Source organism: Ammospiza nelsoni, chromosome Z, assembly GCF_027579445.1.
Source record: "Ammospiza nelsoni isolate bAmmNel1 chromosome Z, bAmmNel1.pri, whole genome shotgun sequence".
In the NCBI taxonomy this organism is placed as follows: Eukaryota; Metazoa; Chordata; class Aves; order Passeriformes; family Passerellidae; genus Ammospiza; species Ammospiza nelsoni.
The window spans coordinates 51126868-51147330 of record NC_080669.1 but is presented as its reverse complement, the minus strand read 5'-3'; the positions used below and the strand labels follow the sequence as shown (position 1 = coordinate 51147330).

Here is a 20463-nt window from a genome sequence, read left to right as displayed (position 1 = left end):
ATATTGCAAGATGGGTTTTTCAAACAATGTGAGCGATAATTTTGCTGTAAACACTGCATGAATGTGCGCATTTGTAGACTTTGATGTCAAGGTGGGGCTGGGGAGAAGAATAAACAAGTATACTTGTCTTGATGCAGATGAAGAAATCCAATTTCCAAAATCCACAGCTTATTCCTTATCAGCCAGGCCAAATCTCACCTCTCTGTGTGGTCATAGCAACTGAAGCTTGGAGCACTCACTGGCTGAGTCTTCACTTCCAGCTTCCAAAACACTTCCTTTTCTATCTCAAGCTGTGATCTGATAAATTTATTTCCAACAGGATTACTAACAAAGTGAGATTATGTATTTACTGATCTTGATAGATCTACTCTGAAAAGGCCTTCCTGTTTGTAGAAATTTAAATTTCCAATCCTTAATGAAGAAATACCTGTTATCTTTTCCAGGACAGATTTCAATAATTTTCTGATGGGCAGCTACATGACATCATAACATAAACTGTGTCCTGTAGCCTGTCCAGCTCAATGAAAATGTCAGTCCCATGCAGAAACAGAAGAAAATAAATGGCATGTGGTGCTTAGGTGGTATGCCAGTTTAAGGGATACAGTATCCTTAAATGTACAGCACCCCATATTTTGAGTGGCTCATTTCCCTAAACTGGACATGTACGTCCACTTTATATTTTGGGAAATGACCAATTCATTAGTTTTGTAATGAACCTTGTTCCATGTCTGATTGAGCCCTCATAAATTTGTTTAGGATTTTATCCTGATTACTGCATGGAAATGCTCTTACACTATTCTGTCTAGAACTTACATTGGAGGGACCACACAGAAGCAGTCATCTAACCCTTCCACCTAATTGTTCGTGGTGAAGGGAAAACAGCCAGATAGGGTGTCAATTCTTGCAGAATGATAGCCTCAGCTTCGTAATGGCCTTCTGCAAGACTCTTGGATTGATGACTGACTGCCTCCAGATAAGGCTCACAGGACTCATCCAAAGTCCATTGCAGTAAACCTCCACAGAAGGGGACCCAGAAGAGTCCTGGGTCTTAGTTCCAAGGAACAATAAAGAAATAATAAAGAAGTCAGGAGAATAATGAAAATCTCTTCAGAATTCTGCAGAGGATATGTAAAAATGCTTCTTGTACATCAGAGAGCTTCAGATAGAATAGCAAGTATCCTCAAGAAGGAACAGTATAGAAAGGGAAGTTAGGGAAAGGAAAAGGCAGTATCTTAGGTAAAAATAGTGTTAATTTCCTCAAGAAATAAACTGAAAAACTGTAACAGAGAATTATGATAGTAGGATTGGCCCCAGAATCAAATTCTGATGAAAAAATGCATTTTAAAAAGACTGGAGGGAATATTTTGTGTCAGGAGCTCTACAGTCACTGTGGGTTATGTCAGATTTAAGGTAGCAGGAGAAAAGGAGGGAGAAATGCCTCTGTTTCAGTGCTCTCAGTCTGTCACTATAATACCAGTGGGGAAAAAAGCAACACTACAAACTGAACAATAATAGGAAATCTATCAGATTATAACTAGTGTGAATGTATGGGAGGAAAGTCAGTATCTTTACAATGACAGAGAAAATTGTCATGAAACCATGTTATTTACTAAGACTACTCCATCTTTAACTTCTGTTCCAAAGGGCAATAAAATTTTGTGATCAAGCACAGATAGAAATACCCATATTTTTAAAACAGGCATTTGGTTTTTGAATCCTTATTTGTAAATAGAATAACAAAGAATAAACAAAATTAATAAATACCTCATCAATACATTTAAGGTTCTCTGTACTTTCTTTAACGTCTTATTCACAAGAATAGAGTGTTTATGTTCATCAAACCAGAAACTAGATTTTAAATCAGAAATAAGAAATATTTCATAGGACTTGATCAGAGATTTCCATAGTGAGTTATTTACACTGTGCCAGGTAAGAAAGAAAGCATCTCTTGGCAACAGTTACCCAAGCACCAAGTCTACTGAAATTACTTTCTTCTTTATATCTAAAAACACCATGGCTTCAGATAAACTTCAGATAAAACCTTAAAAGCTCAATGCAAGAAGGACATTTTATTGTTATTGACTGGCTGTAAACGAAATAATTCCAAGAAGTACAGAATATTTTTGCTGCCATTAATTTCATTCTTGATCTACATCACTGCTTAGGCTAAAATATTACTTAATAATGTACATGACCATATTCTTGATTTTTCCTTTTTGTTATTTCCTTATTTGCTAATATATGACAAATATTGCTGCTGCCCAGGACAGGATTCTAGCATTACACAGATGTTACTTCAAAGAAGACACCTTATATATATTTTGATGTATCAGATGAAGCAAACATTAAGCATATAGAATTCTAGTAACTGTAAGTCAGGGAAGAGACAACTGTACCATGGGTATCAATTTTAAAAGCTGCACTTTTATTTTACTAAATTATCTATGTTAAAAACAAATCTGTGCCTGGTGTGGAATTTCACTGCATCAAGTGTTACAATATTTTTGTTTTTATTACAAGCAGGAGAATGCATGTAGAACAAGTGTTAAGAAACATGACAATAAATTAGAATATAATTTACAAAAGCAAAAATAATAATAAAGTAACAGTGTACCACATTAATACTGAGTATAAAATAATAAGCAACTAATCACAATAATACAAAGGTAATTTCAGTCTGTATTATTAAGGATATCTATGTGACATTCACTCCTTTATAAAGTTCCTAACAAAATGGGCTATTTTGGATGTATACACCTTGAAGGATTAATCTTAGATTTTTATTTCTGTTTTGATCTTTATCAGCTGATAGTATTGCTCAGTGGAAGTACTGGCACCAGGTTTCTGCATCTTGTATTTTACTATTTGATTCTAGGTCTGTTATATTTATAGCCTGCACAAAGACTCCTTTTGTCACTATTTAGGAATATAACACTATTTAGCTTAGATTATATAGATGGCTACAGTGTAGCAGCAGCAATGAACTGTGCTGTTGAAACCAATTATTTTTCTTTGAATTAGGTTTCATATTTCAGTCTTAGTCTGTAGTGTTGCTTAGTTTGCAAATCCATATACATTCTGTGTTTTGTTCCCTTTAACAATACAATTCAACCTTGCTCCAGGCAGTTCTTTAAATTCCAACCTCAGTGCTGTTATATTGCAGAGTAAACATCAGAATCCCTGGTGTTCTAGCACCAGTAAGAGAGCAAAATGTGTCTTTGGAAACATTCCTTACAATTTGCATGTCCTAAGTGAGGTAAAAAAAAAGGGGTTTCTTTTCAATACAGAGAAAACCCTTTTCTCATTAGCTGAAATGACACATTAGCTGATAAAAGAAATCATGCCCTGGAGAAAACTGGACCTTGATACAAAAAGGCCTCATGCTTAGGGAATGTTGTAACAACCCCCTACCCTTTCATCATACTTCTGATCTAACCAGGGCATGTTAGCACCAAGGTGTTCTGTCAAAAGGATACAGGAAGTCAATTCACTTAACAGACAAGCACTATGTACTGCCCTTAATCTCTATGTGCAACTCCCAAAAATTTGGGATGTTTTTATCGACTGGTGTCAGTTTTAACAGGAGTTGTTTACATGGTGATGAGAGCAACAGATAACAAGCGTATGTGAATACATGCAAGCCAACTGAAAATTAATTCCACTGGTCACAAGTGTACAGAAGTGGAAATACTGGCAAGAGGTAGCAGATGACAGAATTTGATGGTCATGAGTATAGACATGGGGCTACACAAAACCCCCTGACAGATTGTCAATATGTTGGGAGAATTTCATAGTATGAGTCCTCTTAACATAATCTATTGTTCCACGTTAATTCACATTAGTAAGTAGTGTGCAACATATTTGGTTTGTTATTGGTAAAATACATTGGTACACTTCAATCTCATATTCTGAAATTATTTTTCACTGAAAAGATTACCTTTTTTTTAAAAGTGCTATTTGAATTAGAATTTGTAACACATATTATTGTTCACATAATTTTAACTGCTTTACAACAAAGGAGTCATAGTTGGACACACAATCACATTCATGAAGGACCTGTTGCAAAATGCAAATGTTCAAGTACAATATATTATTATAAAGAAATACCTACTTTCCTCATCTCCTTGTTGAGACTGTTACTGAAAAGTGAAGGGGAAGAGGATTATGACAATTAAGTTTTAAATGTTATATTCCTGATTGTGACTTGCCTAAGAAGTTTGGTTTTACTTTTAAAAACACAAAGTATTTGGTGAATATTAAAAATAGGGTAATATGAATGAGTGGAGCGTGGCAGTGAATAGTTAAGGCATCTAGCTTCTAATTTACTGGCATGAGTTTGTTCCAGTCTCATGCTGAAAGCTGTCCCTTGTTTAAATATGGTCCAGCTTCACACAGGTATGTGGCCATTTAGGTGAAGGTGGTCAGAATTCACTACAGCCATCCCTTTTCCAGGGTGCCTTACTCCTGATTGTCCCACAGGCCTCTTGGCTCAAGCACACTTTTGACTTCTCATTTGAACAGAACCTAGATACCTCCATGAGTCACTTATTCTTTGGTTGCAATCCTTGCCACTCAGATGCAGTCTCCTGAATAGAACATTCACATATTCCTTCTCATAAACAGTACCTCTGCTATGGTATCAAAGGAGGGAACATCTGGAACCCATTTTAACTTTCAGCATTGCAAAGGATTGTTGCTATCACACACTAGGCTTATCTTTTGCATTCAAATTCCTTAGTTTTGGAGAATCAAAGCTAACATGTAAACCATGTCTAGAAGCCTACAAAGTTGTTTCTTCTTTGTGGCTGGTGTTGTAAACAAAAGTGAGCAGGAGTCAAAGTGTAAATCCTAAACAACCTTTATGGTAGTAGTGAAGGAACTGGCAATCCAGTCTTCACCACTGCAGGGGTCTGCCTCCCTCATGATTCTGAAATATGTTCCTTTCAGTGGAGATCTGTTTCACTTGTACAATGGTAAGATGGCTATAAACCTGCAGTGAAGATTTCATTTTGTTTCATAGCACACTTGTATTTCATGCATCACTGCAATAACTGTTGCACCTCTTAAAACTAAGTCCCTCATGGTTGTTCTATTTATTATAGCTTTATATATGGCTCACAGCAGTGTTCAGGAAATATGGATTAGTCCAAAGGGAAATAGGTGGAATGAAGGAAAAATACTTTTTTTTCTAAAAAATTTCTGCTCCTTAAATAACATTTCCAAGCTCATTTTATAATTTAAATTGTGGTGCTGTGTCAAGAGATAAAATAGTTAAGATTTTTAAGCTATGACTTAACTTTTTTTTGATTCTTCTTTACTTCCATAGTAAACCAACTCATAAGAACTACATTTTAAACAGTTTTAAATAGAAATTGATTCAGTGTCATTGCTAAGTCCATAATAAAAGTTATTTTAATGGTCCATGGATGTAAACAGACTATTGGATTTAGTCAAAAGAACACAAATGTTCCACAGTAAGCTATTCTATATGTGTTGTGTGAATTTTTCAAATTTGGGATCCCCTCATACTGTGTCCAGCACTTTGGATTAATAAATCCCACTTCACAGAAGTTAAAATAATATTGAAATCCTGTCAGCTGGGGCTGACCAGTGGTTATGTTTTCCACAGGGTAATGCATTTGCAAGGACGTCAATCTTATTCCACTGTGTGGCTCTCTTCGATGGACACTCTTCCACAAAGATAATAACAAGGCACATTCTTCTGCTTCCTGTGGGTCAGTGTCCTTGGCAGGTCTTGCAGCACATCTGTCTGAAGTATGCTCGACTGCAGAACTTGAACTTCAGCACCAGCGGGCAATAGGCCACTTTGTTCACATCTTTGCACTCTAATAATTAACAACATTAAAGAGAAAAAAGTCAGATATATATAAATTGAAGTACAAAGAAAATCTGATGTTTAACATGCTTCTCATCTATCCATCTATCTTGCTTACTTTGTAACTACTCTTTCTAGTACAATTCTAGTGCATACAATATTGCAAATTTTAAAAGCCATAAAAATATTCGCAAGGTTTTCAGACATTTAGAAGTGCATAGTCTTTGCCTTGGAAGAGCTATAATTTATTGGGATAAGTGGTTACTTTACACAGTTAGAACATGTGAGTCCTTTTTTCTACATTACTTTTAACTTCCTTCTCAGCAGTTATTTTATTCACCCATAAGAGGTTATCATTATGATGATTCACACTATTTGATACCATGCCTGTGCATTTGTAAGAATCCTTAAAACAGAATGAGTTTCAGCTAACAGGGATGGAGAATATTACACAAGTGTTACGAATAATGGTACCAACAGGGTGAGTTCAGTGACAAAACTGAATGGTGGATTGTACTTTAGGCATGGTTCCACACATCCACAATTGATTTTATGCTAGAAGGAAAGCCACTTTTATGCCTGTAATACACATAAAAGCACTTTCTCAAAGTTGTGTTTTCCTATATGCCGAGGCTTACTGCCTCAGCTGCCCTGTTGTGCCAGCATGCAGCTTTCCCAGGAAGGGAGAACAGAGCTCAACCCCATGGAGGAGGGTTAAATTCTTTAGCATCCCACACAGGTTGCATATAAAGTGACTTTGTGAGTACATTACAGGAGCCGGAATATGCTGTAGTTCTCTTCTGGCTCATTTTTTGCACTTGTAGAAAGAAGGTGGGAATGGGGAATGGAATAGTTTGATCCGTGCTCAGTTCTTATTCTGATACAGCTTGAGAAAGGGCTACATCTGTAAATTCAGTGACACACTCAGGTTCTACAGCTCTTCAGTCTCCATATGATCTCCTAGAACATGATTATTGCTGTGGAACAGGTTGTTACAGACACTTAACACTTGCAAGCATACTGTAGTAGCAAATTGAGTGCAGATGAGAATTCTTAGTATTTGAACCCAGGAAAACATTAATGAGGCTGAATTTCCAGGTCTGTACTGACCAGTATTTCTGATAATATGCATGCTTTTAGCTAAGCAAGAAGTGGTTAGGAAATTGTTTAAATTTTCATTTCATTAACACAGACATAGTGCTTTCATTGCAATTCTTTCACTCCATCTAAATGATGTTTGACATACTGCTTTTCTATTTTTTTAATTCTTAATGGAAAAATAATTGAGTGACAGGAAAAAAGACATTGTGAGTAGCTGGTTGAAACAGATATATTTCTCTACCAGCAACCACGTGGTCACTTTATTTGACTGACTTTCAAAAACTCTTCACAAAAGAGGTCAAGACTCTTCCAGAAACATTTCAGGTACTCATGTTCATGAAGACTGGGAATATAAGAGTGACAGATGGTGAATTATAAATGAGGTGAAAAGTCTAAGGTTCACTTCATCTCCACAAGACATAAAAAGTTCACTCAATCACAAAAATAACCCTCAAACACTGTGTTTGGTTAAATACAAGTAAAGCCACTAACTCAATTTTTCCTAAAAGTAGGATTTCAAATGATTCTTTTTCATGTTTCTTTTTTGTTATTCTTCCTCTTGAGTAAAACTGGACCCTGTTCAGCTGATGCCATTTGGACAGCAATGAGAGAATATTCTTGAAGTTTCCCAAAACTTCTGGTTTAGAAATGAGCTTTGAAATAGATAATGGTGGCTGATGAAGTAGCCTATTCTTCATAGGATTGTGGTTGAATGGAGAAGGTTTACCAGAGTTCTTTTTGTTTCTAGCAACAAGTTTGAATGAGTTTCAGTATGCTACATGCAGAAGCTGTGCCTTGCTGAACTTTGTGACTAGATAAGGCGATAGTATGATATTAACCATCATTTTACATTAAAAAATCACAAAATGTCACTGTGCCTCCAGCTAAAGAAATTTTAAAAATGAAATGACATAAAAATAGACAAAACAATTTTTCAGGTAGATTTTTTGATGGCCTTTAGCAGCATAGATTCAGCAGACATATATGTATTTAAGAGAATAGAAAAATTCTGAATAGGCTTCAAGTGGTGTGGTAGATGATAGTATTTCACTTCCAGCAGAAAATGCAACATTACCCTCATCAGTGGCAGCCCATCAAAACCACATCTACAATATTATAAATCACCAATGAAAAGTCTGAAAACCCCAGAGGTAAAGCACATGTAAAATATTACAAGATTCAATGTAACTTTCTTCTAGTAATTCTATATCCCCAAAATTTTGACTCTTATTTTAAGCAAACAACATGTACTTTCTCAAAGAAAAATTTTCCAAGCTTCACCAACATGACCATTATACTGCGGAGCGGCTCAAGCTTCCTCAAAACCCTGTATGATTTTACCTTTGGGTAGCAAAATTAAATTGCTAAGAAATTGTTGAACAGGCTCCATAATCTGCAAGCACAAAATGGACAAATCCTTTCTCTGAGAGACCTGATTCCTTCCTTGAAACCCAAATACTGATAGTCAGATCACATCCCACTGTACCTGCAGAGTGACTGAAGTAAGCACAGAGGCACAGCATGCCCCACTCACAAATATATTCACGACAAAATATCATTGCTCTAAAATTGGTATCCTTCAGAAGATACTCTACTGTATCTTTTTCCTTTTGGTTCTCCCTAAGTGTGCTAATGAGCCTGGATAGCTGTCAGTAAGGAGCTGGCTTGCACCTGGCTCTCTCAGAGTGCAGGCCAAAGAGCTTACAGCCATCTGGAATACAGTATAAGTGTTTTTCAATATTTTCTATTTGTGGATCCTAAAAATTTTCCAGTGAAGGTGTGGGTCCCTAAAAACATAATTATCAACAGACTCACTGTACATAGGTAGTCTGCACAGTTCTACTGTAGGAAAGTTCAGGCCACCCAGTGTACAGAGATCACACACAGAAAACCCCAGCTGCATTCTTCTACAAGAGATTAGCATATTTTCTGATAATATTGAAGAATTACTAGTGTAATTACTATAAATAACAATATGACCTTGTCATCTAGAAATTAAGAGGAGACTGGAACTTAATAATGTCCACTTATAAGTAATTTACTACCTTCCTTACTTTGGACTGAAATCAACATCTGTGTTTGGAAATAAAATAACATGTAGCCTGTGAGATTTAAAAGGCAGAAATTTTCCTAGATTGATAGTTATCACTTAAAGATTTCATGAGAGCACTAAACAGAAATAATGCAAACTTTACCAAAAATAGTGAATTTCAGTGTTCATACATTGAAGCATAAGTGTATTTCTGGGACAATTTTAGTATGCTCCCATTTTATCACAGACTTTGCCATCTCTATTTGCCAGACTCTTATAACAATTTTGAATCTATGGCTTGGACATTGATGGATAGAGTAGACACTGAATGACCACCAAATCTGAGTAGACTACAGGACAAACTTGCCAATAAAAAAATTTTAATCAGAGCGTTTCTTCCACATAAACAGGACATTAAACCCCAATGTAGTAGGAGATTTTGTGTAAAAAATACTCAGTTATATACTGCACAGACATGAGTTGTGTTAAAAGCAGCAGTGCTAGCAACCTTGTGGTCATGTACTCAAAATTTAGGGAATATAAAAAATTTGGGAATAACTGTTTTAGAATGACTGCTTTTGCTGAGTAATCTCTTGATAGTTTGGAGAATTTTCTATTCCTTCTCCCCTTCCACACAAAATGAATTGTACTTATCTCATGAGCAACAATTCCCAATTTTATAATTGATGAGGAAACATATTTTTACTGCCTAGAACTCCAAGTCTACTCTGAAGTCTGCATTTTCTAACCTAGCTTGGCCTAGACCATTTACACGTTCAGATCTGAAGTATTTAATAAATATGAATAAGCTTACTTTCACAATATTATCTCATATATCCACTACCAAAAACACATTCTGATGAAGTTAGTTAATAGTCTGATTAAATTGGACTGTATAATGCAAAAAATACTATAATTATTTTGAACAGGCATTATAATTAAAAAAAATTTACAAGTTAGTTAGAAGAAGCTGAAAGGATGTCAAAGTGTAAGAACAGACTTGTTCTTCCAAGAATCATGTAGCACAAAATCTATGGTCCCAGTCTTCAAATGAACAGGGAATTTACTATTTTTTGCCACTACATTGTTGTGTTTAACACTGATTAGGCAGACAGAAGGTCAGTGGATGAAAAGTTATATCATGCTCCCCCTGCTATTATGAACATTTCCATTGAACCAATAAAGAGATTAGAAAATCAATGACACAAACAATAGTATTTTTCCATTACTTAGGCTATGTATTTTTTTTTCAAACAAACAATGTGTATTTAGGTTTTCATTGACTTTACCATTGAGCTACAATGACTAAACAGAAAATAATTTTTAAAAAGTTATTCACAGCCTGAGAGATGATGTCATCTAGACTTTTACCAACACAGCAATGCTGACTATGCCACTTTATTCTTTTCAGAATAAATTATATTAAGATGTTAGACTTACCCTCCGTGTTGGAAATGGGAGTACTGTCACATTTACTTTCACACTGCTGCATTGATGGAGGTCTGAGAGTTTCTGGACACTCACTGGATGCTTGTCCAGTATATGACAGGCACTGTACTGTTCTCATCTGTTGCCCAAGACCACATTGTGCAGAACACTAAAGAAGAAGAAAAAAAATTTAAACCCCGCATCCAAATTTTAAATATAAAATAAAGCAACAGGAAGCAATCAGAAACACACTACATCCACAAATTTTAAAGAAGACAGGCATCTGAAGATGTTTGATTAATAGAGAAAAGAATTATCACAAAATATTCCAGAATTTTTTACAATACATGTGAGTACTCATCTTTCAAAGAAGAGAAAATGAAATGCAATATTGACTCCCTGAAAAGTTCAGATCTGAGATATTAGAATATAATTTACTCAATTTCATGTGGCATACTAAGACTTTAGAATAAAGAAAGAAAAAACAAAGAAAACAAGAATCCAAATCTTCTACAGGATTTTTTTTAAGGGAAAAGTAAATGTCTTTCAAACAAATAGACTTTGCTGTTTCAAAATATTTTTAATTTCTGCAAATAAATAGTTAAAATTTTAGTCCAATATTAGTTAAATATAAAAGTGGATCGGAAGAATCACCATGAAGAAAAAGCCAACTAGACTGTAATATTGCAAATGATTTTCCACTGGGTAATTAAACTAAAATGTTTCATTTTCGTTAGAGGAAAATTGCTCAGCAAACAGAAAATTATTAATTCATTTAATATTCTAAAAGCAGGCCATTGATCACAAACAAGATGCAAAAACATCTTGTTCGTGATCAATGAAGAAGGAAACTTAGTAAATCATATTTTGAAGGAAAGTTAGTAAATCATATTTTGAAGCACTGCATAAAGGTGGCATTATTCGGCCTGTCCTGGGGTAATTTAGCTCCCTGTCTGGCAACTCAATATCTTATGTAAAAAATCATATTGATCTCAAAGCGTGGTTTTGTTGAGAGACAGATATATAAATCTGCTACTACAATAGGAATTGGCTTTATATTTCCACCATGTTTCTCAAAGAAGTTAAGCATGTTTTAAGGATAGTACACCCTGCAACACTGTTGTATCCCCAAAATACTGAAAAAATGTATGGATTTTTTTCTTTAAAGTGCCTGCAGAAACTCATCCAGTAGAAACTAGATTGCTGTCAGACAAGCATCATGAAGAATCACGTTTCTATCTGACACAAAAGGGGAGAATCTTTTTGTTTCCCTCAGCCATAGGAACCGTCTCTTATATACCTCCAAGGACACCCTAGGCTACGAGGTGCTAATGTGGGAGACTAACAGCAATGAAGATGTGCATGAAGTATCTCACCTGTCCCCAGTCTCCAGCAACCCAGCGAGGAGGAGGACATCGGCCTAAGCTACAGCGGATGCGCACTGGCGGCTTGTTCTCATCTTGGCATTGCGCAGCTGGAAAGGTTTTTAAAAGATCACTGCTTTTGCACAGGACAATTCGGTGTTTGAATCCTGGGCCACACTTTGGTGTGCACTGAAAAGAAATATTTATCCAAATAAATAATTAAAATCTCAGCAAAACAGCAATGAAACTCTCAGAAATGCTATTTGTAAAGCAGGACATGATGATTTATGATCTTACAATTCAGCTATAATCACAATACAGTAATAATAATTTTTAAATGTTTAGAAACACAAACAAGCTGACTGAAGATTGTTTCATTATGTACAAGTTTTTCTAAGTTTTAAATTTCCTTTGCTGTTTGTATTTAGACTACAACGTTACTATTTATGTCAGGCCTAAGAAAAACACTGTAAAGTAGAAAGGCCTGCCACACATAACACTATTATGAAACCAGTCTGACTATTAAAATAATTAAAAATAAGACAGTCTGTTCTTAGTATCACCTTAGTACAGTCTTCAACCACTTCACTTTATCCACAGATAATGAATACATTTTTCATCAATACACAAAAGGAAAGAGAAATGGTGGATTTGATTTCATAGAAATCACATAATTTAAATACATAAAATATTATACCCTCTCCTACAGTGTATGCTTTCCTCTCCTTTCCTATTTAAATTTTTACACTTATTTCACAGTTTTCCCTTCTTTTATCACTCTTGTGCTATTCTGACAGCAAGCAGACAATAAAACAGCCACTTGAAAAAGGGCTGATGATCACTTTGGCTTTTCGCCATCTTCCTTCACCATGGTGCCACTGCCATTCTCCTTCGTTTTTGCTACTGACCACTAACTGTCATACACAGTAGCTCAACTGCATAACGAGGAAGAGACGAGTGCTAGCAAAATTGAAACTCAAGAACTTTCCCAAATCAGTCCCTTTGTTGGCATGTTCACCTTTATTCCATAAGCATATCTGCAGTATTTGCATCAGAATCAGTTTTCGACAGCATAAACTTTACATGGAGATTACGCTAACCTGTTCAAGACTGGAAATGCCTTTAATAGGTAGAGACAAAACATTATTTGGGAAACAACATTATGTGGAACTGGAGCAATATTCAAGAAATCACACACCAAAGGCTTTCCACACATCCAAAACAACTCACTATATCACTGGGAAAAAAAGAAACATCCCTAAGATTAATATAAAAAAAATACTTGAGTGAGGTAAACTTAATAGTTTTATGCCTAATCCTGAAGCATCTTTGAGTAATTTATAGAAATTTTCAAACAGCTCCACATTATTATGTAAGGATATACCCTACAAATATGTAAAATTTTATATCTCTATCTACATATACCTCAAAACAAGAAGAAAATCTCCAGAGGGAGGCACCTAAACTAGTCCATATAGAATGAAAAGGTTTATTCCAAATGTTATCTCCACTTGGATCTAGGATGTTAAACTGGCCTGCATAAAAAGGAGTCTTGCATTTGAAATTTATAATCCAGAATGCAAAATGCATATATAATCACTTTCCTCAAAATGTAACCTTTTCTACCCTATTCAATCTTTTTCTGCCGAGGGACATCTCTTTATATACAGTAGTTCAGTATTCAGAATTTTGATACAGACTAAACATATAAAGTTTCAAAGGTCCTTACACTTCAACACTAAATCTTGTGCACACTTCCTACTAGAAAACCAGATGAAGGAGGGAAGTAAGAGATCTCTGGCAGAACTACACAAATAATACTAATGATAGAAACCAAAACCCAATTACAGTTAATATATGAGGTCTTTGAAGTCATGATCATGACTGATCAGTTGGGATTCAAATTCCAAGGAGTGTTATAAGTACATTCTCCCACATGTATTTTGTGCAAAACATTTGACTTTTTAAGTAGAATGTTGAAATATGTGCCCCTTCCCAGCTGAGTGCTTAAAAATCACATCAGTCTGTCAAAACAAACAGAAAAGTGACAATGTTGAAAGGACTGTGTCAAAATGTCAAAACGCAATGGACCTGTGAGGTTCCATAATCTATAGAGGATGTCAGCAAACAAGCAACAATGACTAAACTTTGAGTTTAGGAGCATCTTCCTTATAGTACTAATTGAAGACACAATCTTGAATCTAAATGTAGGATTCCGTCTGAGAAGATCTTTCCAGCTGAGAAGAAAATTCCATCTTTCTCCAGCTACTGGTACCAGAAGAAAACAACACTCCCTTTTTGTGGAGTTATAGCAAACATTCTACCAAGATGGACTACACTGCATCCCAGAAATGCAAGTGAAAGAAGGAAATAAGTTGCCTTCAATAATACTGAATCACTAAAAATAATAAACCCCACAAAAATTTAACAAAAAGACTGTAAACTTCCAAAGAAAATGAAAAGAAAATACCCAGATAAGTCAAACAAGGAAAAATTATCTTCCATTACTAAATGCTTCTAGAATTTCATGCCTTTGTGGAAGTCATTAAGACAAGTTATATGTGCTTGTCTAAGAAGGCTCTTCCCAAAAATTCCTTAAAATATTTTTTCAGGTTTTTTTAATAATTATTCTGAAAAATATAAAAGGAGTAGTTTAGAGAGGGTAGATTAATTCTGTCAAAGCTCAGTGGGAAAGACATCCTTAGTTTTCATTTCAACTTGATAAAAACCAGGCTTACATTTTCCTAAGGACTTCATCTAACCAGTATGTTTGCAAAATGTTTTTGTTTCTCTGATCAAAAGGATACACAATTTCTTGTAAATAATCACTTAAAATTTTAAGAATATGTAATTATATTGTGTGTCAACAAGCATATAAGCAGATAAAACAGTTCTGTAATTGTTTTATTTGTAATATGCATTGTTTTGAGTATGAAATGAAAACTTCATATCTTGCATTCCACAGAAAATTAGCAAGGTTTGTCATTGGTTTAAATGGGAGGAATATTCAAGTCTTCATTTTTTAAGTTCACTCTTGTTTTCCTTTTCATGTTTCTGTCAAAAATTCATATAAACACGCATATAAAAATGTTTATATTTATAGTACTATAAGGATTTTAATATATTATATTATATTATATTTCTGGAAAACATTAACAGGGAAAAAAAAGGCAACTTTTCTCATTCTATTAAAATGGTATCATCAGTCAAAACAGTCTGCCAAGCTACACAAATAAAATTCATACCAGAAAGAAGCCTGGTAGTTTTTCACAACCCTGATTAATTATCACAACCAAAAGTTTAGCGAAGTTTGAGTCTTTAAATTAGAATGATTTTGTTCAAAATCATTACATGACCTTGCTGCATAAAAGCCTAACATGATAACAGAGTGAGAAACCACTTCAGGTAACCAGTATGTGATACCTGTGGGAGAGAAGGAGCTAATTTAGGCTATAGTGACACTGTAGGTCACGGGCATAAGAGGCAGGAAACAAAACAACGAGGCACCGCTGAAACATCCTCTGGGAAATTTTCCTACTAATCCTTTACTTAGCAAGCCCTGACAGAAAATGTACTACTATTCAGCAGTCAGAGGTCCTGCCTCCGCTACCACCAATGAGATAGCACAGTGAAATCTCCTTACCTCTGACCAGTCCAGAGCAACCCACTGTGGGGGGCAGGACTGGTTGTTGCAGGGCTCTTTCTCAACAGGCCGGTGTGTTAAGCAGTTGGCAGCATCCAGCGTCTCCTCCTCGGAGGGGCCAATCTTTCTGATGCAGAGAACTGTCCGCGAACGCATTCCTCCGTCACACGTCTTAGTGCACTCGGACCAATCTCCTATAAACCATCTGGATAGAAAATGTTAGGAGGCTCAGTTAAACACATTTCAGAAACAGAGTTGATAACTCCACAAACCAAGAATGCAAATAGTTTAAATCACTAAACCGAAGTAATTTTAACAATACACACATTCATGGTGAAATAAAGTAGAAATTTATGGGTCTTTTTACTAAATATTTTAATTTATGCCTCACTGCAATCATATCTTCCAATAATAACACCACTTTGCATTTTTCAAGAGCAGCAATTTCCATCCTAGCCTACAGTAGTTAGAAAGGAGTGCTTGAGCCTGACAAATCTGAAGCTATTTATGTAGGTTTGTATTGGACTTGCCTGAAATAATTTCTGTGAAAGTGGTTTGCAACTGGAAATGTTTGTGAACCATTGCTGAAAGTTACATCACAAGTTAAAAGCCAAGATGTTTACCTCTTTGGTATCATTACAATAAAATAATTTGATCTCAAAATTGGGCTTTTTGAGAGTTAATTCTCATCAAATGATGAGACATTTGTAAACTTATTAATAAAAGGCTACACTGAAAAGTAAATATTCTTATCTTTTAAACTGAAGCAAACACTAGTGAGACATGAATTCATTTGATAAAAACAATCATCTCAACAAGCTCCTTTAAAATTTAAAGAATTGCACGGTAGGTTGTAGAGGGAACTTCTGAGTGCTTCTGCATACATAGTAGAAACCAAGAATTGTAAATAATATTAGATTGCTTTGTGTTGCTGCAGAGATTAAAGTGGCTTTTAATCTGGCTGTAATATTATATATTTCTACTTATGAATGACTAATGCAGCTCAATTAAATAGAAATATCTCTTCATATTGACGAGCACATTTGGTCTTCAGTATTTAATATGTTGGTTAGTTACTTGCCTGAGCCATCCTTGCAAAGGATGAAGTTGAAGTCTAGTATGCTATCAAATGTTGCCAAAATGCCAAAAATGCCAGGCATATCAGTCACTGTGGATGCTCCTGGAGGCATGCCTGGAGCTACCTCATAAGATGTCTTTTCTCAAGCTGCTGTCAAAAAAAAAGTTCTGCTATCCTCTTTTGTGTTACATTATGTGTAATATATCCTACATTATGTGTAATATATCTTAACATGAAACTAGATCAATGCAGAGATGGAAACAATTATGTCACATTCTGTTGTTACTTTCCCAGCAAAAGGAAGTTAATTTGCGATTCTTAAGAGGCATAAGATCAAAAAATCTTATGCCTTTACCACAATAGGGAGAATCTGAAGCTATTCAGAGCTTTCAAGAGGCTGCAGAGTTAATTTTTAATTGATATTATGATTTGCTCAAGTGACTTTGCTCTCAGGTACCTTTAATATTTATAGTGTATTATAAGACAGCACTATTCATAATTCATAGAAATATGAAATTATATTTTCTTGAAATCTGAAATGTAAGAGTTACTTATTGTAATAACAAAGTATTGAAAATAAATATAGCCTTCTGCTGTTCAAAGACATCAAGTATAATGTAAGTGGCACTCAGCTAGAAAGGACATAATTTTCATTGCTTTTGGTATGCACCAAGAGAAGAGTAGAATTGTGCTAATTAAAAAGTGAAATATTTGGTCAGTCCATGTAAACACAAAGTCTTACTGCATGATAAAACTTTCTGTAAAAACAGCCAAACTTCTTAGGATAACTATCTGTTACTTGAACAGCCTCCTACTAGACTACTTACAGAATCAGGAATTGAGAACTTTTCCTTAGTTTGGCACCACGTATTGATTCTGGAGGGAACATCATAATGGAGGCAGACATGGATTGAATTGCTCTGATATGTTGAAGCAGATGCTAATTAATACACTCTACCCATTTTCTGAACATTGATGTCTTGACTTTCATCATGTTAATCAATGTCCCTGTTGTACTGGATGGGGAATTCAAAAACTTCCACTTTTGCTCGGTTTAGTTAGTTTGTGGGGGTTTTTTAAGTAGTGTCAGTGAAAAACAAAAACAAAAACAAAAAACCAAACCAAGCAAAACAACAAAAAGCCCCCTGAAATTAACCTAGTTTGGAATAACATTACTTTCTAAAGTGCTAATTTGCTAATAGTTAAGCCACACAAAGGAATGTTTTTGGTAAAAAGGAACTGATCAAACATGACTGCTTTTTAAGTCCTGCTCTCAGGTGCACATAGTTGGTGCACTAAGAGCCATGTCAGTGTTATCTAAACAGAGGACAAATGCATACCCTTCCAGGATAAACACATTTTTACACATAGACTGTGGGGACAATGATTTGGACCTAATTTAGACCTGTCTGACAGAGCTTGTTCACACTGAAAGGTAACAGCAGTGCAATGGCCTCATTTGGCTTTATGCCAAATGAGTGTGTTAGGTGACACAGGGACATGAAGCGAAAGAGACACTGCTCTGCCATCCTGCAACCAGGCACCACGCCAGGGAAGAAGTTGGAAGTTCATAGACCTGCTGCAATTTAATCTTGTCTTGTTCTTCACAGTGTCCTCCATGCTACAATTTAGCAGTTTCTAAGAGACATTCACAGATAACCACAGTATTGTGCAGTATCCGCATTTAATCACCATTAAGGATTTTCATACCCATTTGGAATACAGCTTCAGATTATCACCAAAATCAAATTAACCAGAGCTTGGGAATCAATTAACTGTTGTATTGGTTCCACCTTTTCCACAAGTTTTACTTGTCCCAAAACATAAGGAAAGCTGTTGTCATATGTTGATACTATTTTCTAGTACAAAATATCACAACTGTTTCTAAACAGGTAAACTATGCTTTGTGTATTTACCAAACTTCATTTTTGATCAAATGAGCTGCTGGGTTTTTAATTATCAATGCATAGCATACAGCTATCTTTAAAAATAAATCTAAACAGAATCTAAGCACCTAATCCTAAAGGCATACAGCATTACTCTTCAACACTGAATACGCTGGAGAAAAAGTTTGACAAAACTATTGCCAGGAAATGGTTTGGTCCTCTTAGAAGTTTCTGTATTTTCCACTCCTTGTGTGAACGCTTCAACACAAATGTTAACATAACATACTTTAGAATATGCCAAACATTTCAGATGCAATATTATTAACTAGGGTAAAGTTAAGTTTCACTGCAACATTTTTTTATCATTATTGCCTTAAGATTGGTCCCCAGTTCTACTCTGTGCATTACTCACTGCATATGACACTCATATCGTAAAAACTGTTTTGCTAGATTCTATTTACTTAGAGTGTTTGGTGCAGTTTCAAACATCACTATTGTTCCATGGTCAAGCAGAGATTCTCAATGCATTTTTCAGAGCTGATTTTAGAGGAACAAGAAACTAAAAAACCAAACCCAAATACCTTTCCTGATAAGGCAGGCCACAAATACTAGATGAGAATCTTATTTGGTTAACAGGATTTATTACAGATTATGAAGACTTATCTTTCTATGCAAAATGATGTCCATCTTAAATGACTAATGACTTACTCAGGTGGGCAAGGCTCAGTGTTGCAGGCTCTTTGGTTTTCTGGAGGCTTACTGTCAGGGTCACAGTAATTGTTTTGTACAATAGAGCTGTCATCCAGCCTTTTACACACCACTTCTTGTTTCTGTACACCTTGGGATGAAATGAAAGATCATTAATTAATCATTCTTGCTCTTCTAATTTTTGAGTATAATTGTACTTCATCTATTGATTATTAATTCTACCATCCCACTTTATTTGGCCAAAGTCTACAGCAGTGAGAATTTAAATAGACTGAATGCCCCCTAGCCACAATAATTTTTTCATTTTCCTTCAATTTTAGGCTATCCCGCTCAGATGAATTTAGAAATCTGTTGTTTTCTAAAAAAAAAAAAAAAAAGGAACATATTTATAGATTTACTAGAAGTTTGTTTTTATTTGCATATTGCACAAAATCCATTCTCTGTCTGCCATCCTCTCCTAGTAAAGACACTTAAATTTCCAAAGAAAACACCACCAAATAGAATGTGGTCACCACACTTCAATGCAGAATTATTGTTTATATGCTCTGGTTTAAAACAAAACAGCAATACTGAGAAACAGTGTTGCATTTTCATATATTTTCCTACAATGTTTATTATTTTATTACATTTTTATTATAATTTGTTTTATTATATTATTTTTAAATAAAACAATAGAACTATAATTCATTCTGAAAGAGGCAGTTTGTCTCTGTGAATACTCATTTTGCCTGTCACTTCCAGTTCCTCTTTCATTGTTAACCATCAACACAGTAATTTGGAATTGATCATTATTGCCAAAACAGGGTATATCACTGCCAAGGCAACATTATAAGGTAGCTTATTAAGCATATTTTCTGAGTTTTTTTTTTAAAGCACTAAAGAACTACTGATATGATGACGGTATATTGTTTCAATAACACTGCCTTCCTCCTCTCTTAAAAACATGCTGTAAGAAGTTTATTAGAATTTTAAAAATGTATATTTGAAATTCACATGCAGTTTTTATTGAACATGCATTGTTATAAAACTGAAATAATGGCATTATCTGTACTTAAAAGCTGCAAAAAGTCCTGTACCTTTCTTAAAAAGAGAAGCAATTATTTAACTTATTCCAAAACATGAAATGAATATAATTAAATGGGGATTAAAACCTCCTGCTTCAAATATTTGCTAACTTTACCTCACAGCCGTCTCTTAGTTTTTAAGACATGCATAGAATCATAAAATGACTTGGTTGTAAGAGACATTAAAGACCACAGAGTTCCAAAACCCAGGCTGTGGGAGGGGACCCTTCTACTTGACCAGGTTACTCAAAGACCCATCCATCCTGGCCTTGAACACTACCAGGACATCCACTTCACTGGACAACTTGTTCTGTGCCTCACCG

At 35.1% G+C, this 20463-nt stretch overlaps 1 protein-coding gene across 2 annotated transcripts in view; it reads right to left on the bottom strand.

Annotated features, from left to right (window-relative positions):
• Window positions 1-5069: 5069 nt before the first annotated feature.
• The window catches only part of ADAMTS6 (ADAM metallopeptidase with thrombospondin type 1 motif 6), a 137991-nt gene continuing 122597 nt past the window's right edge, over window positions 5070-20463 (bottom strand). For both annotated transcript variants that reach the window (XM_059492440.1, XM_059492441.1), the window contains exons 20-24: window positions 19077-19206; window positions 15405-15609; window positions 11774-11950; window positions 10410-10566; window positions 5070-5846 (exon numbers count right to left, since the gene is read on the bottom strand). In XM_059492440.1, coding sequence (XP_059348423.1) covers window positions 5737-5846; window positions 10410-10566; window positions 11774-11950; window positions 15405-15609; window positions 19077-19206 — 779 coding nt within the window. In that variant the 3' untranslated portion in view covers window positions 5070-5736. The remainder of the gene's footprint in view (window positions 5847-10409; window positions 10567-11773; window positions 11951-15404; window positions 15610-19076; window positions 19207-20463) is intronic.